Source organism: Dama dama, chromosome 23 (assembly GCF_033118175.1).
Source record: "Dama dama isolate Ldn47 chromosome 23, ASM3311817v1, whole genome shotgun sequence".
In the NCBI taxonomy this organism is placed as follows: Eukaryota; Metazoa; Chordata; class Mammalia; order Artiodactyla; family Cervidae; genus Dama; species Dama dama.
The window spans coordinates 26482211-26505492 of record NC_083703.1 but is presented as its reverse complement, the minus strand read 5'-3'; the positions used below and the strand labels follow the sequence as shown (position 1 = coordinate 26505492).

Genomic DNA, 23282 nt, shown 5'->3' with positions numbered 1-23282 from the left:
TGAACTAACCCAGACATCATTGGGCCCTGGTCTAGGCTAGTGGGGCCTTTCTTAAGATGGGAGTCCAAGACATCAGTTCTTGTTAATACAATAAAAACCAAGAGAGGGAAAATACAACACATATATACACATCAAAAACTACCAGTTTGATTAATAATGAAAATCCAGGCACTTTCATTTTGAAATAGAACCAATACATTTCCTTTTGCTAAAGTCTCACTATAAAGATGTCACATTGATTGTTTTCTTGACTGTTTTAGAGAAAATCATGGTACAGATAGTCAAAAGGTGAAGAAGTATACATGATTCCAACTATTAATAGATTATCTGGAAGGTTGAAAGGAGTGTTATATTTGGAAGAGAATGGAATAGAATATGTTTGATAAATAAAGGTTATATTCTTTATAGAACAGGACTCTGACTTATATAAATCTTGATTAAGAATCTTTAAAGTCATGATTTAGATACTCTGGTTTCCATTTTCTCTTCTTATGTCATTTTCTTTTGAAAAACAACAAAAGATGAGACCAGTCCTCCAAAAGACAAAGGCACGTGGAGAAAAGGCATTCCAAGTATTATGAGAAAGACATTTGAGAAAAAGCCTACTGCTACGGGAACATTCGGGGTCAGATTGGACGATTGCCCACCAGCTCACACAAACCGGGTAGGAGACACCGGCCAACCAGACTTCCTAAAGTCATTAATTCAGCTGTAGTCATATTGGGACCTGAGTACACAGCCCTGCAGATCACAGGGCATGTCTGTCGATCTGTTGAATATTTTCCTTGTCTTAACAGACCTTAGTTTCTCTAAGTGTTTCTGACCTGTATGAGTGTGTTGAGTAATTTTTGCAATGTTTTTTGCGAATGTATTGACTCTAAAATGGAATAATTATTCAACCAGTGGGAATGTATTCAAAATGCTTGGTAAGAATTCATTTTCAAGTCATGTGTGTTTAAAGAAGCATGGGAACAAGGGCTTGATTGAGAAGGTGTTATAGATGTAAATGTGTGTGTATGTTTACAATGCCCATGTTAAGATTCATATCACGAGTGGGTGAATGTTATTCTAACCCTCTTCTTCCCCTCCACTCTTCTTTTATTCAACTGAACTGTTTCCACATTCTCTTATTTGCTCTTATTTCCTCCTTAGACTATTGTTACTATGGATTGTCCTTTCTGTCTTGACTTACTCATTCTTTCCCCACTGACTCAAATATCTCCTGTTGATTTTATCTCTTCCAGTTCTGCAATGTCTGTATTCATTTTCTCCGTATCAAATAACAGCAATTCATATACTGTTTCCTTTTTGATGGAAAGGGTCTTTTAGCTATGATACACATCTACTAACTGAAGATAAACATTTATATGGTGTTAAATAAATGTTTATTTCTTGTTTTGCAGTATATTCCATTAATAGTTGACATATGTTGTAAATTAGTTGAAGAAAGAGGTCTCGAATATACAGGTATTTACAGAGTCCCTGGAAACAATGCAGCCATCTCCAGTATGCAGGAGGAGCTCAACAAGGGAATGGCTGATATTGATATACAAGATGATGTAAGTTTGTGTCTTTTTTTTTTTTAATTTGGGTACTTCTGTTTGATTTACTGGTCTGTGTTGTTGGTTTTTGTTATTTTTTTTTCCTTTGGTGGTAAAATACTGTATTTTTATCTTGCATACCCAGAAATGGCGAGATTTGAATGTGATCAGCAGTTTACTAAAATCCTTCTTCAGAAAACTCCCAGAACCCCTCTTCACGAATGGTGAGTTTACCTCCACCAAAGACACCAGATGAAACAGTTGAACCATACATTGTTGGGAACCCACAGCATATTCAATTAAACTGGGAGAAAATACTCTTGTCAGAGGGAACAGGAGGTTTTGTTTAGTTCTTATTAGTATACAAAGCATAGTCCTGTGTTATTTTTGTGATCTGGATTGTTTTTCCCTCCTCATATATTTCAGGGAAAAGTAGAGTTTATTAAAAAATTGTTACAGTTCAGTAAAAATAAATATTATTCTGTTCATTCATGTTTACAGCCAAGTTGAACGTTTATTATTGTTCTCAGTGAAAAGCCTTCAGACACTGTAAGGTACAATTAGTAGAAAAACATTTTTTCAGCCAAGCCTACTATTTGACTGAGATAAGACCCTGTAGCAGGTATTGCAGTGAAGAGAGAGAAAGTGGACAGACTGATGTACCCTCAGCGAACTCATGTTTTAGGGGATTTCCTTTATTTGATAAGGCTTGAATGTGCATGTGTGCTCAGTCCATTCATGTCTGACTCTGCAACCTCATGGACGGTAGCCCGCCAGGCTTCTCTGTCCAAGGGATTTTCCAGGCAAGAATACTGAAGTGGGTTGCCATTTCCTTCTCCAGGGGATTTTCCTAAACTAGGGATCAAAACCATGTCTCTTGGGTCTCCTGCATTGGCTTAGGAGATATTAAAAACTAGAGCAGTTTCAAAGACAGCGTTTCAAAGGCTATTTGTGGTCTTCACTATTTTGTTTTTCTTTTTTTGTTGTTGTTTTTCTTTTTAATTGTGGTTTGAAATCGAATCTTAAAGGGAAATTTGATTACAGCTCATTTGAACAATTTAAGATGAATTTGTTTCTTTTGTTCTTACTATTGTTGTCAGATAAATACGCCGACTTTATTGAAGCCAATCGTAAGGAAGATCCTCTAGATCGTCTGAAAACATTAAAAAGACTAGTAGGTATTATTTTGTATTTTTGGAGGTACAACAAAAGTTCAGCATTTAAATCCATCATGCAAATAATATGTTTCAGATTCACGATTTGCCCGAACATCATTACGAAACGCTCAAGTTTCTTTCGGCTCATCTGAAGACAGTAGCAGAAAATTCAGAAAAAAATAAGGTGTGTAAACTCTTTATTGAAGACATATGCTTTCAGTGGCTTCAGCTGAAAAGACATGCTTCCCTGCTTCAGGCCAAATAATCAAAAATAGGTTATAATTAAACAAAAGCTCTAAAATACATCACATTGCTGATCAAGTCCCTCTAAAGATCACTCTTAAAAGCAAAAGATCCCCAAAATATCAATTACTACTTTTTAAAGACATTCTCTTTTATGTTTATCCAGCAAGAAATATGAAAAAGTTTACTTTTTATTTTTCAACTGTATTTTAATATTTTGAATGTGCAATGCTTGCATAAGACAATAGTAAAAATGTATCAAGTGGTATACTGTGAAAAACAATAGACGTTTCCTTTGTTTTGGTTTAAACAGATAAGACCTTTTCTTTGTTTTGTTTTAATACCACCATATTACCTTTATCAAACACACCAAAATTTAGTATTCCTTTGATATTATCTAATATTCTATTCATGTGTAGTTTTTCCTGATTGATTTAAAGAAATATCTTTTTTATGACTATCATATGGAATAAAACAAAACTCACATACCACATAAATGAACAAACGAAACCAAACAAAAAAATGCATTGATACAGAGAACAGAGCAGTGGTTACCAGAGGGGAGGAGGGTTGGGGGTGCAGGGAAGGAGGGGTGGGGGTGAAGGGAGGGTGACAGGGTAAAGGGGATTGACTGTATAGTGATGGATGGAAACTGAATTTTTGGTGTGGGTCCCTAGATCAGTTTGATTTTTTTTTTTTAATTCTACAGTGATGTTTTACTCTCTGGTATGTTTTTGGGATTGGTTATTTAATGTTTTAATCAAATCTTGAGGTTAAAAGATTATACTAAATGCTATAAGATATAACAAAAAAGATTTGTACCTTTGATAACTGGATAGTTAAACAGGAATACAAAGTATGGAAATAAACATACAAACATCTAGGCATGTAATACTGAGGTATTCATATTGGTACAAGGGTGAGCAAAAGGCTTTGGAAGTCTTGATTGAAGTAAAGATTTTATCGAAAGAATATTTTCAGACATTAGATTTTTACATATTCATGATCTTAATGTACCACTCGGGCAAATTGGAAAATTTTATATATTTCCAGTTTTTAGTTTTTGAGGGGAGAGGTTTTCCCTGTTCTTTTACAAATTTGATTCCCTTTGATTTTAATACTTTTGTCAGTTAATCCAGCTTTGGTAATACTTCTTTTTAGCTGTGTTGTGCAGTTCTCTGACCAGGAATCGAACCTGTGCCCTCTGCAGTGGAATCATGGAGCCTTAACCACGGGACCACTAGGGAATCCCCTGTAATACTAGTTGTGAACTAGATAAATTGCTTTCAATCAGACACTTCTTGGAAAAAAAAGTCAGTTGTGTTGTATATTGTCATTAAAGCAAAAAAAAAAAAATTACATATAGATTGGTTTATGGAAATCCCAACCAGGAAGCATTATTACTATTTTACACACGTTAGTCAACCACTGTTTTGAATTCTTTTTCATCAAAAGAACCTTTCAGAAATAAAATGCCAAACATGCAATGGGAATTGAAGCCTACTTTCTTAAGAAACGTTATGATGTTTTCTAATATCCTGTGTTGCAGATGGAACCAAGAAACCTAGCCATAGTGTTTGGTCCAACTCTAGTGAGAACCTCCGAAGATAACATGACACACATGGTCACTCACATGCCAGACCAGTACAAGATCGTAGAGACACTTATCCAGCACGTAAGTTCAGGCTTCGGCTCATCAAGAAAATCCTTTTTCGTGAGCAGCTGATAGTTGGCAGGGTAGAATATGGTTATAATTTTTTTTTTTCCCCTAAGAAAATTACCTTTTTTTTCTGTGCTATCGTCCAAACTATAGATCTCTTTAGGGGGTTATTTAATTTCTCTTTTTCATCTTTTTTATTTTAAATTGTAGCATGACTGGTTTTTCACAGAAGAAGGTGCTGAAGAACCTCTTGTGAGTATTGGCTGCCAGCATGTATACTCTGTTCTTTTCACTGGGGACACGTGAGATGCTGACCCTACGACAGTGTTACCTTCCTGCTTCGTATGCTATTGTCTGCTTTGCATCTCGGAAGCAGGTCTATAGCACCTCAGTTTCTGATCTAATGAAAGTCCAAGTATGATGCCTGTTTGGTAATTAATTATATGCAAACAGTGTAAAAAATTAAGCATATGCCCTCCACTCAGTAATGTGTCTTTTACTAAATGTTGTTTGAATTTTAAAGAAAGTGTCTTTGAAGAGATGATGAAGAGATCTTTGTTTATTAACCATAGACAACAGTGCAGGAGGAAAACACAGTAGACTCCCAGCCAGTGCCAAACATAGATCATTTACTCACCAACATTGGAAGGACAGGCGTCTCCCCTGGAGATGTATCAGGTAACTCTTGCCTGGGCAGTATTGATCTTTAGGTTAAAAGCTAAATTTTTATAACGTGAAAGAGCAAATCAATCATAAGTAACAATTCACTGTGATATTTTTTTTTTCCTTTTCTTCTCTTTTTCCCTTTCCACTAATAAAAGAATGTAATCTTCCTTTTCCGATTGATCTTGATTATCTTCCAGTGACTGTAATGCCATTGGCAGTGCATGGAGTTGTAATGCTTGTCAGAAAGGAACAATGAGGGAAAATGAGCATGCAAACCACTGTTTTGTTCTTTTTTTTCTTTAATTCACAGTTTCCATGTAATAGTCATCACAAGGTAAAACAGATACCCGCTACTGAGTATGTGGTTGCTGTGATGGCAGAAAGTGTGGTCTAGACTATTACAAGTAATTCTTACTCTCGAGCTGGATGTTCTGTTGAAAAAGCAGCAAGTTAATTACGTAAAATGCTCACAGGCAGCATTTCCATAAATGCAGTATATATTATCTTGTCACTACAGAGGTCAGCGTAAAAGTCAACCTCTTTGACATTTTCTTCTGTTTTCTATCGCCACCCTAATATTTGGTGAAATACTAGTTCTTGCAGGCTCTTTCGATGAAAGTTTTCTCCTGCCAAACTGTTGCAACTAACCTAGCATGTTTTACACCATGTTCTCCCTTTGTCTCTAGTTCGTGTTTTAGTCCTAAAGGGTTTTTTTTCCAGCACTTTACTGACACAGGCAAATCTATACTGATGTTGAACAGGCGAGATGGGAGGAGTCTATCACACGGTAATGTCGCTAGTGGATTCCGTGGTGTCCCTGATGGACAGCTGGAACTGTAGGAAGAAGGACGACTGTTGTCCACACTGTAGCTGCCTTATCTGCAGAAACCCCCGATTCCTGTAAACGCACACCGAGTTGATCTGTGGTGTACATTTTCTCTTACGATTCTTGTAAACAGATCACGACTACTTTCTTAAAAGTTTTTCTGCTGTTTCTTGTTATTTCTGAAGCAGACCATGAGGAGAAATAGCATGGTATGGTCTACCAGTTCTTAAAGTCATAAAGCATTGAGCCATGTGTTGAAAGGGGCGTGGCATGGGGCTCAGCTCATTAACTCTGAAAATCCATTTCCCTGAAGTTGAAAGAGAAAATTTCAAAAATTGGTGTTGTCCTAAAGACTGCTAGCCCCTTCCTACCCTCTTTGTACTTGTACAATCTGAGTTTTTGCCAGACAGTAAAATGATGCTCTCCATTTTTCCATTTTCATAATAGCATTTGTTACTAGATAATTGGAAAACTGGTAGCAGTGTAACTAGTCAAAAGGATCCCTGACTGCACAGATGTGAAACCAGGGTCCAAAGCAGAGATAAGCATGATTTAACATGACACCAAAGTGACCTAGAAGCAGGGTTATCCGAATGCATATTATGCATACAGTAAATGCTTCTCAAATTTACCATTGACAGTCTGACAAAAATCAAAGGAGATAACACCAAGTCTGAGCATCTCAATTTGTAGCGAGGGCAGCCAACAATCTCAAACGTTCTACATTGTGTATCAGTTTCAGATACAGGATGTGGTACATAGTGCGATTCTTCAAAAGGTCTTCGAGCTGCTTTATTGCTAGATTGAATACTTAGAAAATTTAATAAACACTAGTGTTTCTGTTTTGTTTAGTACAGGGCTCCTTTGCCATCCCTCTCATTGAGCTGATTCTGCCTACAATTCACAGCATCCTTTCATGGCGGTGGCTTTCTGTGGTGCAGCTTGCATCTTTGTGAGCTCTGACTATCCACTGTGTTCTATTGTTTTTTGAGTTTTGCTTTCACATTTTGTTCTGTGCCTGTCTCTTCCATAAGTTTTTGCATTGTTTGTGGGAAGCAGTAAAGAATCTGACCAATACTGACCGTGTTTTCCTTAACTTCCCACAGATTCAGCTACTAGTGACTCAACAAAATCTAAGGTAAATTGTTTCTTACAGTTGGGAAATATTTTAGGGGGGGATTGCTTTGTGGCTGATGGTTATGATTTGTATGTGGTACACCCCTGTCTGTGTCTGATGACGCAGACCATAACAGCATATTATAAAGGGGAAAAGTAATGATTAGAATATGATAGAGAAATTCTGGATTGTGAATTGGGGTGTTGGGTTTATCTCAGCATAGTTTAGTATAATACAAAGAAATAGGCATTTCCCCCTTTGTTCTTATATGTGGAAATTTTCTAACATACACAAAAGTAGACAGACTAGTATGAGTCCTCATTATCCATCCTCAATTAGCATACAGTCAACATTTGTCTACTCTGCACCCCGCCCACTTCCCTCCTCCTTGGGACTATTTTGAAGCAAATGCCAAACATTGTATTCCATCTGTAAACATTTCAGCAGTGATAAACACTTAATTGTTATATATTTTTTATAAAAATATCCTTGCTTTCTTTTCAACAAGGTCACTAATTTTGTTTTTGCAGTCAATTTTTGTTTACACAATTTGTGTTCTGTTGACAACACCACCAAAGTACACAACTATTTGAGTAGTTTTAAAGACATTCTTATAGTTAGAAAGTTTTTTATTTCAAATTTTGCTCTGCTGAGATAGTAGCAAGTAAAATTGTCAATAAAATTTTCGATGTTCTATTTGGAAATGAGACATGAATGCTACATATCATTTCTAAGCATAATGAGGTCACATATGACTAAATTATAATTTAATTTCTTGAAGAAAATATTGCAAAGTATTTAATGATATATCATTCACTATCATTTATATTGTGATTATTACTGTCTTTTTAAAAAATTTTTTATCATCTTTTTACCCCAGCTTTTTATTTTGGCAATTTTTAAGTTACTGGAATAATACTTAGCATTCAAACCTTTTGCCCTAGGTTGGTAACTCTTCAGTTGGTAATTCTTGATACATATGTATGTAATTTTTTTCTATGTCATTTGAGTTACTTACAGATATGATAACACTTTACTCCTAAGTGCTTCCATGGGTGTCACCTAAGAACAAGGGCATTCTTCTGTATAATTATAGTATAATTATTGTACTCAGGCAGCTCATGAGTACAATACATTATTATTTCTAATGTACAACATTTACATACATTCGACCAGTCATCCCAATGATGTTTGTTTTTTTCTTTTCTTGTATACAGGGTGCAATCAAGGATTGAACCTTGCACTTTGTTGTCATGTCTCCTTAGACTTACTTATTTTGGACCAGTTTTCCACCTCTTTCTGCCAGAATATAAGACTTCAGATTTAGATTTTTATATTTAAAAAACTTTCTTGAAATTTCTTCCATCCCTCTTACTAGAAGCATATTTCTTAACCTGTGATTATGGCAATCTCTTCATCTTAATCAATTATGGTGCAGATATCCAAATGATATATTTTTATAACAGTGTATAAAAGAAGTGAAAGTCATTTGCTTTAACATATGTGATCACAGAATCATTAATGTTGGGAATCTTAAAGATAATCTAATTTTTTTCACTTAAATAAACATTGAAATTGGGTTGTTGAAAACTGAATCACTTAGTCAGTGTCATACGCAGGAAGTGAGGGAAGAACAGGCTAAAGAAACACCAGATCTTCTAATTCAGAGCCCAGTCATAGCCATCATTCCTTGAGGTCTTCAGCAGAATGTGTTAAAATGTGAATAACCATCAGAAAAGTCCTGGATAATTAGACAGTCCTTTATAACTTAGAAAAACAAAGTTCTGTACATCTGATTTGATTTTGGAAAGCCCTTTTTAATACAACAGCCTAAATTTTTACTTTAATTTTCAAGACTTCAGTATAGCAGTTCTAGCTTGTCTAAAATTTTTATAACAATAGAAAAACCATACTTTCTGCTTCTGACTCAGCATACTGCCTGTCTGCTCATCTTAAATAGGGTGTGTTAAACCAGCTAGGGTTTATTGACACCCCACTCCCCCATTAACTGAGCCTTGTAGGCATTATGAACATGTTAATTAAATGGTCTTAAACAATTGTCATCAGGAACCTATTAGGCATAGCTGATGAAGCTGGTTGGCTGCACTGCCACTTTCTCAATACAGGGTGTGACAGAATTTCTATGGTAAGGATTTAAGGTCTTGAATTGACCTTAGGTTTTTTGAACTTTCTGATTTGATTGTTCCTTGAGATCAGTGAAGACACTACCAACCTAGTTTACCTAAGGCCAGTCTCTGCAGATCCAGCCTGACTGAACTAATGGGAACCCAAAAGCTTCCTTACTTTAATCAGCTTATGCGACACAGTATCTGTATCATGTGACATCTGTAATTAGAAAAAAGGTAGTCATAAGATTTTAGTAACCAGCATCAGAATATTATATTCAGCTGTCAGAATATTGACTATGAAACCTGTGTTCCAGAGGAAAGAACCTGTGGACCCACCGAGTATAGCAGAAGCGGGGATGGTCCATAGATACAGAAAAGTTAAAAACAATGGAGGGTGGGGGCCACCAAACACAAAATGTGTCCCTGAAAGACAGGTGTATGTGAGCTGTGTGACTTGGCCGATAAATAAATATTAATTAGTCCCATTTCTAATTAATTGAAAATAAAAACATATGTTAGGCACAAATTAAAAGAAGGCGTAAAAACCACACCTTGTTAGTACTTGACTTTAGTGGTTAAGAAATAATTGGGGGTGGGGGAGAGAAGGACTGGGAGTTTGGGATTAGTAGATGTAAACTATTACATATAGGATGGATAAACAACAAGGTCCTACTGTATAGCACAGGGCACTATATCAATATCCTTGATGTACCATAATGGAAAAGAATGTCTATATGTTTTATAACCAAGTCACTTTGCTCTACAGCATAGATTGGCACAACCTTGTAAAACAACTATATTTCAGTTAAAAAAAATCTTTAAAAAAAAAAGCAATAGAAATCGCACACACACAAAGAAATATTTGGGGGGAAACTTTTTCAGAAAGTGAACCCGATGACGTTCTATTCAAAATGTTGTCTCTCTGCTTCCCAGGGTTCTTGGGGATCCGGAAAAGACCAGTACAGCAGGGACCTGCTTGTATCCTCCATCTTCGCGGCTGCCAGTCGCAAGAGGAAAAAGCCAAAAGAAAAAGCACAACCCAGCAGCTCGGAAGACGAGCTGGACAATGTGTTTTTCAAGAAAGAAAACTCAGAGCAGGGTCACCACGACAGTAAAGAAGAGTCCAAAAAAGAGAGTGAGACACTGGGCCGAAAACAAAGGACCGTTGCTCCCAAAGAAAACAACATAAAGAAAGACGGCAGCGGAGGCGGCAGAGCTGAGCAGAGGGCCCCGCGAGGGGAGAGCTTGGAGCCCCCGGCCCCCCAAAGCACCAAGCAGAGCCGGTCACCCACCCAGAGCTGTCGCCTCGCCGTCCTGAGAGAGAGCCCCAGGGCCCTCGCGGCCCAGAAGACCTCCCACCTGGAAGACACGGGGTCCGACTCCGGCACCCCGCTCAGCACTCACGCCGCGGCTCCCCCTGCAAGCTTTCCCACCAGGAAGCCCCCCAGCCCCGAGCCCAGGCACAGCGAGCTCCTGGTCAGTGTCGGCAGCATCACCTCCGACTACGCCGGCGCACCGTCCGCTCCCTACCTGGCCGGCCTCGACTCCAGCAGGCTGAGCCCCGAGGTGCAGTCCATGGCCGAGAGCCGGGGAGACGAAGCTGATGACGAGAGGAGCGAGCTGGTCAGCGAGGGCCGGCCGGTGGAGACGGACAGCGAGAGCGACTTCCCAGTCTTCCCCGCCGCCCTGGCCTCCGACAGACTCTTGCGAGGGAAACTCCAAGAGGCCGCGAGGACCAGCCGGAGAAACTCCGAAGGCAGTGAGGTCAGCTGCACGGAGGGAAGTTTAACGCCGAGTTTAGAAAGCCGGAGACAGCTCTTCAGCTCCCATAAACTGATCGAGTGTGACACTCTGTCCAGGAAGAAATCTTCCAGGTTCAAGTCGGACAGCGGGAGTCTAGGAGACGCCAAGAATGAGAAAGAAGCCACTTCCATCACCAAAGTATTTGACGTTATGAAAAAAGGAAAATCCACCGGAAATTTACTGACACCACCAGCCAGAAGTGAATCGGACAAACAGGAACCCACTTGGAAAACAAAAATAGCCGATCGGTTAAAACTGAGGCCCAAAGCCCCGGCCGATGACATGTTTGGAGTAGGAAGTCAGAAAACCATCGCCGATCCTGCCAAAAGGAAAAACATCAAACGCAGACACACGCTGGGTGGGCACAGGGATGTTACTGAAATGAGTGTTCTGAATTTCTGGAAAGCGCAGGAGCAGAGCGGGGACAGAGAATCCGAACTTTCAGCTGTGAACCGATTGAAGCCCAAATGCTCCGCCCAGGACCTGTCCATCTCAGACTGGCTGGCCAGGGAGCGGCTACGCACCAGTACGACTGACCTGAACAGAGGGGACACGGGGGACCCCCAGCCTGAGAGTCTCGGCACCTTAGAAATACCAACCAGGGACCCGCTCCTGTATTTCCAGTCTGATGCAGACAGTTCTTCCAGCACCTTGGCTTCAACTAACAGGGCCCCTCTTTCCACACCACAGTCACCTGACCAAATAAATGGAGAAAGCTTCCAGAACACAAGCCAAAACGCCAGTTCTGCAGCCACGGTCCAACCTCATCAACTGTCTCAAACCCCAGACCACAAAGCACAGTTCCATCCCTGTCTTTAAACTGGGGGTCCTTTCTGGAGCGAATAAAAGCTACTGTTACACTTTCCAGTAACTCTGTAAATATTTTCTTGTACCAGAATTGTTATTATGCAGCCTTCAATTGGGCTGGTTTCATCATTTTGCACTGTGAAATAGCTTTACGGTGCATTACTACAGCCAGAAGAACATATATATATATATATATATATATAAATAAATATATATTTAAAATATATTGGATAGTTGTATACAAAGGAGCAAGGTATTTGTTGCAACTCACTGCATAGTGTGTACACCCAAGATAACAGAAGAAAATCTCTGGCGTTAGTATGCGGCAGATGTGTTCTTTTGGTTTCATCAGTAACAAAAGTGCCTCATCATAAAAATACATTTGGGTTTTAGGGTGCCATATTGTTAAAATTAGATAACGTACATTGAGCAAAAAAAAAAAAAAAATGTGTTTTATTGGTAACAAATTTCATCACATTTACCAGTTTTAACACAGGTGGATACAGAACTTCCATTCTCTAGTCATTCCAGGTGGATCTCTGAGTTTTCTATTCCAACTTTTAATACAGTTTTTGAGTTTTGTGTGACTTGAATTTTTAATCTTTCTGTAAAATACGTAACTTAAATGAACATATTATATGTGTATCTTTTCTTCAGATACCAGATTTGATATAAATGTTGTAACATAGGTGTGTAGATAGTGACCTGGATGGAACTGGCTTCTTTATGGAGAAGAATATAATTCTGCATGAGGACTTAATGGATCCAAACCTGTGTCATGCCTGTGTGCATACCCAATTAAACACTGGAAATAAAAATTGTTTTGGTGAACTTTGTATGGCTTGAAACTTACTCTTATTACTTACTAATATATATTTAAATGCTATTCATTTATAACTGCCATTATTCTAATTTTTATTTTAGTTTTTTAGATTTGAAAAATACCTATTTATTTCTTTGGTTGCATCAGGTCTCAGCTGTATCACGTGGGTCTTCCACTGGTTGTGCCACATGGACCCGTAGTTGCAGTGTGTGAGCTTAGTTGCTTCTCAACAAGTGGGATCTTCATTTCCCAGCCAGGGACTGAACCCGTGTCCCGCGCATTGCGAGGAGTGTTGTTCACCACTGGGCCACCAGAGAAATCCCAGTTCTGCCTTTTAAAAAATTACCTGCTCTTAACATTCCCCCCTCCTCTTTTTGGATGTGTCTGGCAGAGATCTCTTACAAATGTTTCCATTGGCCTAACTTCACTTGTGTACACAGGTAATATTTAACTTTTCTGGCTGACATCTTGTATGCTGTTTACCTTTTCATGGAGATGAGTAAAGAGAACATGCATTTAGAAGTCAAACCAACTCTATACTTCCTAAATACATAAACTTGGACACATTATTTAACTTCTCTGAATTTATTCCCTTGTACAAACAATGATAACATTATCTACTATAAGGGCTATTAGATTTAAGTGAGACACTGTTCCAAAATATTGCTTGCCACACAGTACTTGCAAAATGTATATCAAAGATATTCTTAGAAATAATGGGTACTTAAAGATTATTAAATTTTACAAAAATCTGTCCAGTTTTAAATTTCACTTGTGTCTCACTTCTAAAAGTTCTGTTTAGTTGTCTCAATTTAGCTTAATCAATTTTGAGATCCATATTGTTTATATCACATTTTAAGTCTTCTTTTATGTCTATGAAATATTTAATCCATTGATGTTAGCATGAATTCTAGAACCAGACTGCCTGCTTCAAATCAAGGCTCTGCCATTTACAAATTGGATGAGTTTGAACAGCTACCTGACTTCTCTGTGCCTTTCCTTACATATGGAATGAAAGAACAATCCTTGTCTCACTGTTACATGTGTTTGCTGTTGTTATTATATTTTAGATCTGATGCTTGCCATAGCTTCAGTTCTATCAGGTCTGATTCTTTTGTCTTTAACCTCTAATTCTTTCTTTTTTAAAATTTATTTATTTTTTTGGCTGTGCTGTGTGGCATGTGGGATCCTAGTTCCCTGGACATTGGAAATTCAGAGTGCCAACTACTAGACTGCCAGGGAAGTCCATAACCTCTTAATTCTTTAATCTGATATTTCTATTGATCCTTGCTTACGGTGATTCTGTTTGTATGTTTGGAGTGTCTGTTCATACAAGTCAGAATAAGAGATTTATAATTTTATCATTGTCATTTTGTGCCAAAAAAGTAAACCTTTGTCATGGTGCACCATAATTCAGTGTACCCAAATAATCATCTTCCCTCTATTTTTGAGAATACCAAAAGGCTGCTTTTTGAAGAGAAAGTGGGAGGAAGAAAGGCATTTGAGATGCCACTTAGAGCTTTGTAAGTCAACGTAAGATTTCTAGTATCTCATAGTCACACAAGAGCCTCTGCGGAGTTTTTTTTTAGAGAAGTCCTTTAGATTCAGAGAATAAAGTCTGTAGTTTCCTAGAGAATTCAACATAAAAGCTGAAATATGACTTTGTATTATATTTCTAGGATAGATACCATTGTAAATACTAAGAAACAGTCACCTTCCCATTCCTCTAGTCCATTCCAATGGACATCAGGCAAACAAAATTCTTAAATCATAAAATTATAGCTTAAGTATTCAAACTTCATGGGGTTCCTCATCTTGCTGAGAAGGGTCTGGGAATGAAGGAGCTTGGGTCCACCTCACCCCACAATTCTCCCCACACACTTTTCGTGTGCCTGCCACCTCCCTCCTTTCTCCTCCCCTTATCCGTGGAATATTGGCCACTTCCCCTCAGGCACCACTTCCAGCCCAGGTTCCCACTAGGAAAGATGTGAGGAAAGTTCCTGGGGGAGAGGTAAGCAGATGAGGTCACTTAAAGCAGCGCTGTGTCTTTCCTAATTCCAGGGAAGACAGCGTGGCAGAAAGCCCCGTTCGTTTGTGCCTTGGTGCTCTAGGGGCTGGCCCTGTGAGGGAAGGGCAGCCTGAGCCCCCGGGACGCCCCGGGCTGACGTCCCCTGTGGACACGTGTGTGCGTCTTCAGAAGTGCATGTGCTCTCAAGTCGGGGGTTTGCGTACCACCGGGGCGATCAGAAGTAGGTGGCATTCTTGGAAACAGCTAAGGCAGGACGATTCTGCCCTGACTGAGAAGGGGGCTGGTTAGAGTCCAGGGTGGTAGCTGGACAGTGTGGCTGCCCCCACCATACTGGTCCCTTGAGAAAAGTTGGGGAAGGGTCAAGGCCTTGGCAGGGAGGGCTTTCCTTCCTTTGGCTTTGGTGTGACTCAGTAATTAGTAATTGAGCTAACCTTTCAAGTCTTTGGTCACCAGTTGTTTTTTTGTTTGTTTGTTTGTTTGTTTTTAAGATTTTTTTTAAGTTTTGGGTTTTTTGTTTTAATATTGCCAGCTTTTCTCAGTGCCGCCATCTTCCCAGAAGCCTCTGCTGTTGCTATGGTAACAGTTCCTGGTACCATAGTGCCTAGGGGCACTTGCTTGGCAGCCTAAGCAACCACTAAAGCTGCCGCAATCCTGGGAGTTCCTGCTTGTCTGTGTCATCTCGGGGTAAGCCCGAGGTTTACCTTTTCAGAAAGTGGATATGGAAGGAAGGGGCGAGAGAAACAAGACACTCCTCCCCTTTTGCCTACATGGAAAAGCGCTGCCTTTGTGGCCTAGCGTGCGCGAGGCCTTTCTTATTTTGGCTCCAACCGACTTTGACGACATCGCTGCTGCTCCTTGTCTCAGGCACCACCAGCCCGGGCCACAAAGCGGGTGTCCAGGCCGGCTTCCCTAAGTGGGTTCTGCCTCTCCAGCTCCGTAGAGCCACCCCCTGTTCCTCAGCCCTTTCCTCCTCGCTGAGCTTTAGAACCAGATGATTCTCCTTAACAGCAAATTCCCGGCCTCGCCCTGGTCAGCGAGCTTTCCACGCCCCGCAGTTAACGGCTGGGCGCCCTCAGCTTGGGGCCCACGGGTGGGCGCGCCCTGCGGAGCGTTCCAGAGCCAGCTGGGGGCGGGCCCTGCAGCCAGGGACGCCCCGGCCTCCTCCCTCCCTCCCAAACCCTACTTGTGACGGCCGACAGACGTAGCATAAGGGTCAAATGTTGAAAAGGCGAAACTGGGGGGCAAGAAAAGAAAGAGCTGGGGGTGTTAAGGCCAGAGGGAGCAGGCCCAGGGAACTCGAGCCCCTTTTCCTTCTTCCCTGCTGGGGGCCCCAGTGTCACAGTTGACTCCTCCTGAAGGGCTTACCCCCCAGACGGGCGGCTTTTGGCTGGAAAATGGAATGCAACCCACTCCCTCCCTGGCGTCTTCCGAGGGCCGAGAACTGGATGGATACAAGCCAGACGCCATCTTCCCCGAGCTTCCGCCGCGAGGAGATCGGAAGGTCTCAGAGGTGAGTGTTGACAAGCCGCGTCGTTCTTGGTTGTGGGGGACTGTCTCGTGCATTGTTGGATGTTCGGCAGCACCCTGGCGCCCACCCAGGGCCCCCGTTGCGAGTCCTGAAAATTGTCTCCACATGTTCCCAGCTGTCTCCTGGGGGCAAATCCCCTCTAGTCGGAAACCTGGGAGGCAGTTGTTGGTCCCCAGGAGATGGAGGATCCTCTCTGCCAGCGATGATGGGAGGGATGGAGTGGGTGGGGATGGGGGAAGTAGGGGGAGAGTCTACAACCGCGACAACTGGACTCAGCGCATGCGCTGTGAGAACTCCCCAAGCCAAGTCCAAGTGAGTTGACCTCCAGGAGTGCGGACCCCTGAGAGTTTTGGATGCGCAGGTACTGACAGGTGCTTCAAAAACACGCCAGGGCCTAATGTCTTTTTTTTTGGTAGTACATGACTTGTTGCGGAGGAAAATTCCACACACCTACCCCGCCATCCTGCTAGGGCTCGGGGGTACAACTAGGGTTTCCCACAAGCTGAGAGTTACTAAAACACAAAGGTAATGTCTTGGCATTCCTTGCGTTGAGGCACAAGAGTCTACCGAGCCTGTTGGAGATGTTGGTAGGAGCTGCATAGCGGAGCCCCGTGGGTCCCAGTAAAGGGTTTGGATTTTATTTAAGGCGCCTGGAATGATCTGTTGACTCTTAACAGGTGGAAATGCAACAGGGATACATATAAATTCGTACTTGAGTGCAGAGTATCAATTGCACAGTGTAGAACGGGGCTTGGGTGGCTTGGCATTTGTTTACGCGGAAAGACCTCGTGGGCTTTTGCTGACACCAGTGAGTGCACTGTGGGGGCCCTGCTGCTCAGAGTCTACTAGAGCCGTGGGGGCTCAAATAGGAACCGGATCATGAGACTAAGAGTGGAGCCCTCTCACTAGGCTGTCTTTTGTTCAGATTTCAGTTTCGGGTTGAACCTTTGCTTTAGTAAGCTTACCTGAGTCAGGCCCTGGGTTTTCTGGGCTTCTTCCCTCACCCACATGTCAGTAGCTTCCTGCTCCTCCATCCCTATCGTGGGCAACACAACTTCCTGCGGAAATCCCTCAGGTAAAAATGAAAGGACAGTAAGTTCATGGTGAGCAGAGGCAAGAGAGAGGGCTGTCTTGTGTGAAGTCACTCTCCTGCCCTTAGGATTTGAGCTCTTAGGGTATCCCACCACAGTTCCTATCTTAGCTTCTCTGGCCAACAGGCACCACAGGAGGCGTGGCTTGAACAGCAAACATTTATGTCCTCACAGCTCTAGAGGCCAGAAGTTCAAGATAGGGCTGCCAGCTTGCTCGGGTTCTGTTGAAGGCTCTCCTCCTGCCTTGCAGATGACCATCTTCTCAGGCGTCTTTTCTCAGAAGGGCATTAATCCTAACAGGATGGCCTCACCCTCATCACTTCATTTAACCTTCATTACCTCCCACAAGCCCCGCCTCCAAATACCATCATGTTAGGGAAGTCCTAACTTAGAAAGGACACCAGCATTCAATCCATGACAATTCTGGCCTGTGACACTTGGAATGCCACCATTTTATGCTTGACTCTGTGATTAAAAGTAGCCTTCTTCCTACAGCCCTAGAGCACTTAGAGGGAACGGAGGGAACCATTAGTTTTCTAGTGCTTTATTTATCAGTTCAGTTCAGTTGCTCAGTCATGTCAAGACTCATTGCAACCCCAGGCTTCCCTATCCATCACCAACCCCCAGAGCTTGCTGAAATTCATGTCCATCCAGTCAGTGATGTCATCCAACCATCTCATCCTCTGTCATACCCTTCTCCTGGCTTCAGTCTTTCCCAGAATCAGGGTCTTTTCCAATGAGTCAGTTCTTCACATCAGGTGTCCAAATATTGGAGCTTCAGCTTCAACATCAGTCCTTCCAATGAATATTCAGGACTGATTTCCTTTAGGATTGACTGGTTGCATCTCCTTGCTGTCCAAAGGACTCTCAAGAATCTTCTCCAACTCCACAGTTCAAAAGCATCAACTTTATTTATCACTTTCCCCCAAATAGAAATGATGGGAGGTACTGAGTAGTTCTGAGAGGGAGGTCCTGAAATGAGGGCAAATGCCACCTGTCTCACACATTCATCCAGGGCCATCGGTGCATACCACCTTTTGGTGGTTCAATTGGATTACTGGCCAAAACTGAGAAGGAGGTTGAATTTAGTGAGGAGCAGGGCTTGCAATGGTGTGTGTGTGTGTTATGCTTATTTGGCTGGACAGGGTCTTAGTTGCAGCATGTGGGTTCTTTAGTTGTAGCATGCAAACTGTTAACTGCATCATCTGTGGTCTAGTTTCCTGACCAGGATTCCAATGCGGGTCCTCTGCAGAGTCTCAGCCACTGGACGGCCAGGGAAGTTCCTGCAATAATATCTTAGAGGAAGTTCCAGAAATGACCACCAGGTGGCAGAAAGCAAACAGTTGTTTGGTAAAATGCTGCTGAATTCGAGGGAGCCTTTAAGTTTTGGATGACACAGATGTGAGCTTCTCAGCCATCTTCCACCAGGTTCCACCAAAAAGCATGGTCCTTCATGGTTTGTAGCAGGTCCTGATATGACTCCCTGTGTGTATGGAGGGACTTTACTCTCTGTACTTCTTAAATTTTTACTGACTACTTCACACCACTTGGGGGTATGCCAGCTTCCCCAAGGATTATGCAAGGGAGAGTGTTTATAGCAGGGCCCCTGATACTGGCTTCTTAGAATATTCCAGGCAGAGAGAACAGTTTGTGGCTCAGGCTTGTGTGATGGACAGGACAGATAGCAGGGCAGGTGGAGCAGAGGGAGGGACATGGCAGATGGTTTGAGCTGAGATGAAGGGCGGGTAGCAGCCAGCTCCCATAGGGCAGGAATTTGCTTTGTTGTGGGAGTGTATCCTTGAGGAATTTTGGACAGATGGGGCAGAAGGGAGGACACTCAGTGAGAGGGCATTCTTTTCTTCTGGGACCTAGAAGGTGTGTCAGACCCGGCCAGACCCACCCGCTGTGTGCTTCTGTTCTGTGGAAATGAAGACTGTCTGCCTGCAAGCACCATACAGTGCCCTGTTTATTCCTGAAACTCTGCTTTCCTGACCCCACCTCCAGGGGACTGAACTCTTTCTTGTTTGTGAAATATTCCCACTTGGCTTGGTTTACCTGAACTGATGGCAGGGGTAAATAAAAAAGCCCTTCTGAGGGTACTGGAGGTGTTCAGGTCCCTCGGCTTCAGAATGAGCAGGGACCAGGCCTGGCTGGCTCTTTTCTGGCCCAGAGGAGACCAGAAGTGAGGAGGTGAGAGGCGCTGAGGCCCCAGTCTCTGGCAGAAGTGTGTGTGGTCCAGAGATCGCAAAATCAGAGAGGGGGGAAAGACAAGAAAGGAAACTAAATGGCTCAAAGGCAAACTTCATCTTCCTTACACATCTAAGGAATCTTAGCCCTCTAATCTGCCTGGAATCTCAGATCTAATCTCCCTTAAGGGGCAGCACTGAAAACCACTTTAACTGTTGCCTCAAACAGAATGTGATTAACTTCTATGGAGAAGCACTTAACTAATGCATTACTGGGCTGGCCAACTTTTAAAAATATTTTTTATATTGGAATATGTTTTATTTACAATGTTGTGTTAGGTTCAGGCGTAGAGCAAGGTGAATCAGTTATACATATACATATATCCATTCTTTTCCTGTGTAGATTATAACAGAATATTGAAGAGTTCCTTGTGCTACATCCCCCTTGTTGTTTATCTATTATACACACACACACACACACACACACACACACACACACATATATATATAGTAGTATGTACATATTAATCCCAAACTCCTAATTTATCCCTCCCCTCCACAGCCTTTCCCCTTTGGTAACCATAAATTTGTTTTCCTAGTCTGTAGGTCTGTTTCTATCTGGTAATAAATTTATTTGTATCATTTTTTTAGGTTCCACATATAACTGAAACATGGTCTTTCTCTGTCTGATTTAGTATGATAATGTCTAGGTCCATTGATGTTCCTGCTTTTTGATGGCTGAGTAATATTCCAGTGTGTGTGTGTGTACACACGTGAAAGCTTGTGTCTCATTACCTTTTTAACTGAATTTTTATTGGACTAACGTTGATATGCAGTGTTGTATGTGTTTTAGGTGTACATAATCTTTTATTTATACATATACAAATATCTATTCATCTTTGGATTCTTTTCCCACATTAGTTATTACCGAGTGTTGAGTAGACTTCTCTTGCTATACCTAGGTCTTTGTTGATTACCTATTTTATATGTAATATAATAGTTTCTGTTTTTCAATCCCAGCTTCTTATTTCCCACATCTTTGTTTTTCAGTAACCATAATTTTGTTTTCTACTTTTGTGTGTGTGTTTCTCCTTTGTTAATTGGTTTATATTGTTACTAATTTTTAGATTCCACCTGTAAAAGATATCATATGATATTTGTCTTTATTTCCAACTTGCTTCCCTCAGTATGTTACAACTAGACCCGTCTAGGTTGCTGCAGTTGGCGATATTGAGTCCTCTTTCCTGCCTCAGTGTGGACATAAATGATTTCTTTATTCGTCCACCTATCAATAGACATTTGGATTGTTTCCATGGCTTGGCTGTTGTGAGCACAGAGACGCATGTATCTTTCTGAATTATAGTTTTGTCTGAATATATGCCCAGGAGTGGGATTGCTGGTTCATGTAAGGTAGCTGTGTCTTTAGTCTGTATTGCTACTGCCCTGTGTGGGTTGGTAAAGGTGAAAATTGGTTCCTACTGCCCTTCATCATAGAGCAGAGACTTCTTATTTGTTTCATAGGGATTACTAGTGGGCAAAGTGTTTAAGTAAAGCCATGGATAGGGACTGAGGGACGTGTTACCGACCAGAGTTCTTGGCCTCCTTAATCAATAGAAATCGACTAAAAGCCAGACAAGAAGTTCAGGCCAGTTTTACTGGGGTCCCTGCTGCAGCAGGAGGGAGCAAGAACAAAGAGATTCCCTGGCTTGTTTGCTTCCTGAGGCAGGCAAGCTTCTTCCTTGTGTGAGGGAAGGGAAGGGATGAGGCCGGGGGTCAGGCCAGAAGGGTGCCTTAGGTGGTTCGCCCATCCCTTAGGTGGTGTTTCGCTGTGGGCTCTTCAGAAGTGGCAGCTGGGTTCTTTGGTCTCTGAATCTTTTGTCTAGAATTTGTCCCAGCTGCACATGCATGTGGTTTTTAGTTCCTTACAGTTTCTCTGTATTTTATTTATTGAGGAGAGGTGTGTCCAGATGCAAGCATTGCAGCACTGCAGCAAAGGGTCCCAGGCCTGTCTCATTCTTTCCTGAGAGACTCTACAAACTTATTCTTTAGGGGCTCAAGTTCTCTTCTGAAATTTCTTCCTGCTGGACAGGGGCCACAGACCCTAGGTTGCCCTAGAGGTGAAGTCCCTCACTGACTGTTCCAAGAACCTGCAGGGTCCTTTTGCCCCTGCCAAAATTATGAAGCCCCTCTGCCCGGGCATATATTTCCTTAATATTAACTTTTACCTGTCCTATTGCCTTGATCCACGTGTAGCAGGAAGTATTAGTTACTCCACAAACTACCTTGTTCTGCTAGAAAGTACTCAAGTGGCAGACGGTTGTCAAGAACCACACCAACCAAGGAAACAGGAGAGGTCCCCAGTCTTGTGAAGACTTCCAGTTGGAGCCCCCTCCCACTATATCATTTTACTCGTCTGTGGATGGTGCCTGTCTTCTGAACAGGTATCTCAGATCTTCCACTGACACTCAGTGTATTGTTCTTCTGTTGTGACCTGTGGGGCTTCTGGAGGTAAAAACTTTAGTCTGGACAAATGTACCTAATTTGATATCCCTTGAAGTTTGACAGCAGGGGGGGTGGTTAAAATTACTTTATAGGGGGCCCTTCCATTTTGGCAGTAGTTGATCATCAGCAGACCCCTCTTCCCAGGTTTTAAGAAAAACTTGGTCCCTGGGGTTTATTTGTGAAGGAGCTGCTCCTTTCTCTGTATTTTCAGTGGACACTGGCAGTGCCTTATGGGCATAGTCCTGGATTGCCATCTGATCTTGTCCTAGATTAATAATGTACCCAGAGCCTTGCTCACGACCTCATTTAACAGAATGTAAGTAGTAAGAAAAGGCCGCCTTTAGGTCACTTCAAATGGGCTAAGCCTCAGACCACTCCTGGGGACTACACAGACCCTGAGGAGTGCAGTAGGAAGCAAGTTGGTCCAGGCTTCATGAGTTTCATGGCAGAGCTCTGCTAAGGTTTTCTTTTAAAGTGTGGTTCATTTGCTCTGCCTTCACTGAGGCCTGGGGTGCCATAAGGTGTGTGGCTTGAAGTCTGTCCCTCGGGCCATGTGAGCCCCTGTGTGATTTTGGCTGTAAAAGAGGCCCGCTGTCACTCTGCAAGGACTTCGGAAGTCCAAATGAGGAATTGTTTCTTTTAGAAGGGACTTACAGGAACTTCCCTGATTGTCCAGTGGTTAAGACTGGGCCTTCCAATACAGGGGGTACAAGCTCAATCCTTGGTTGAGGAACTAAGATCCCACTGCCTCACAGTCAGAAAACCAAAACATGAAGCTGAAGCAATATTGTAGTAAATTCAAGAAAGACTTAAAAAAAAAAGTCTACATTAAAAAAAAAAAATCTAAAAAGACAGGCTAAAAATCTAAAAAAAAGACTTCCATAGCCTCTTCAGATCAGGTGGGAAAGGTTTCAGCCCATCCTGTGGAAGTATCAACAATCACCAGAAATTTACGTCCTGATCGTGGGAGCATCTGGGTGAAATCTAACTGCCAGTCTTCCCCAGGATATGTCCCTCTGCGTTGAATTGACCTGAGTAATGAAGGGGGAATTGGATGGGTCTGTGGGTAATTATGGGCACATAAATCCCAGGCAAGCATCACTTGTTTTACTGGTCTTTTGAGCCCCACCCCTGAAGAAGCCTTTTGTATCAAGTCCTATAGTGCCTCCCTCCC

The 23282-nt window shown here is 41.9% G+C and overlaps 1 protein-coding gene across 5 annotated transcripts in view; it reads left to right on the top strand.

Annotated features, from left to right (window-relative positions):
- ARHGAP21 (Rho GTPase activating protein 21) overlaps positions 1 to 12780 on the top strand; it is a 129409-nt gene extending 116629 nt beyond the window's left edge. For all 5 annotated transcript variants that reach the window (XM_061126213.1, XM_061126212.1, XM_061126214.1 and 2 more), the window contains 10 exons: positions 522 to 664; positions 1404 to 1559; positions 1687 to 1765; positions 2642 to 2715; positions 2793 to 2882; positions 4491 to 4616; positions 4812 to 4853; positions 5174 to 5279; positions 7200 to 7231; positions 10273 to 12780. In XM_061126213.1, coding sequence (XP_060982196.1) covers positions 522 to 664; positions 1404 to 1559; positions 1687 to 1765; positions 2642 to 2715; positions 2793 to 2882; positions 4491 to 4616; positions 4812 to 4853; positions 5174 to 5279; positions 7200 to 7231; positions 10273 to 11961 — 2537 coding nt within the window. In that variant the 3' untranslated portion in view covers positions 11962 to 12780. The remainder of the gene's footprint in view (positions 1 to 521; positions 665 to 1403; positions 1560 to 1686; positions 1766 to 2641; positions 2716 to 2792; positions 2883 to 4490; positions 4617 to 4811; positions 4854 to 5173; positions 5280 to 7199; positions 7232 to 10272) is intronic.
- Positions 12781 to 23282: the final 10502 nt, after the last annotated feature.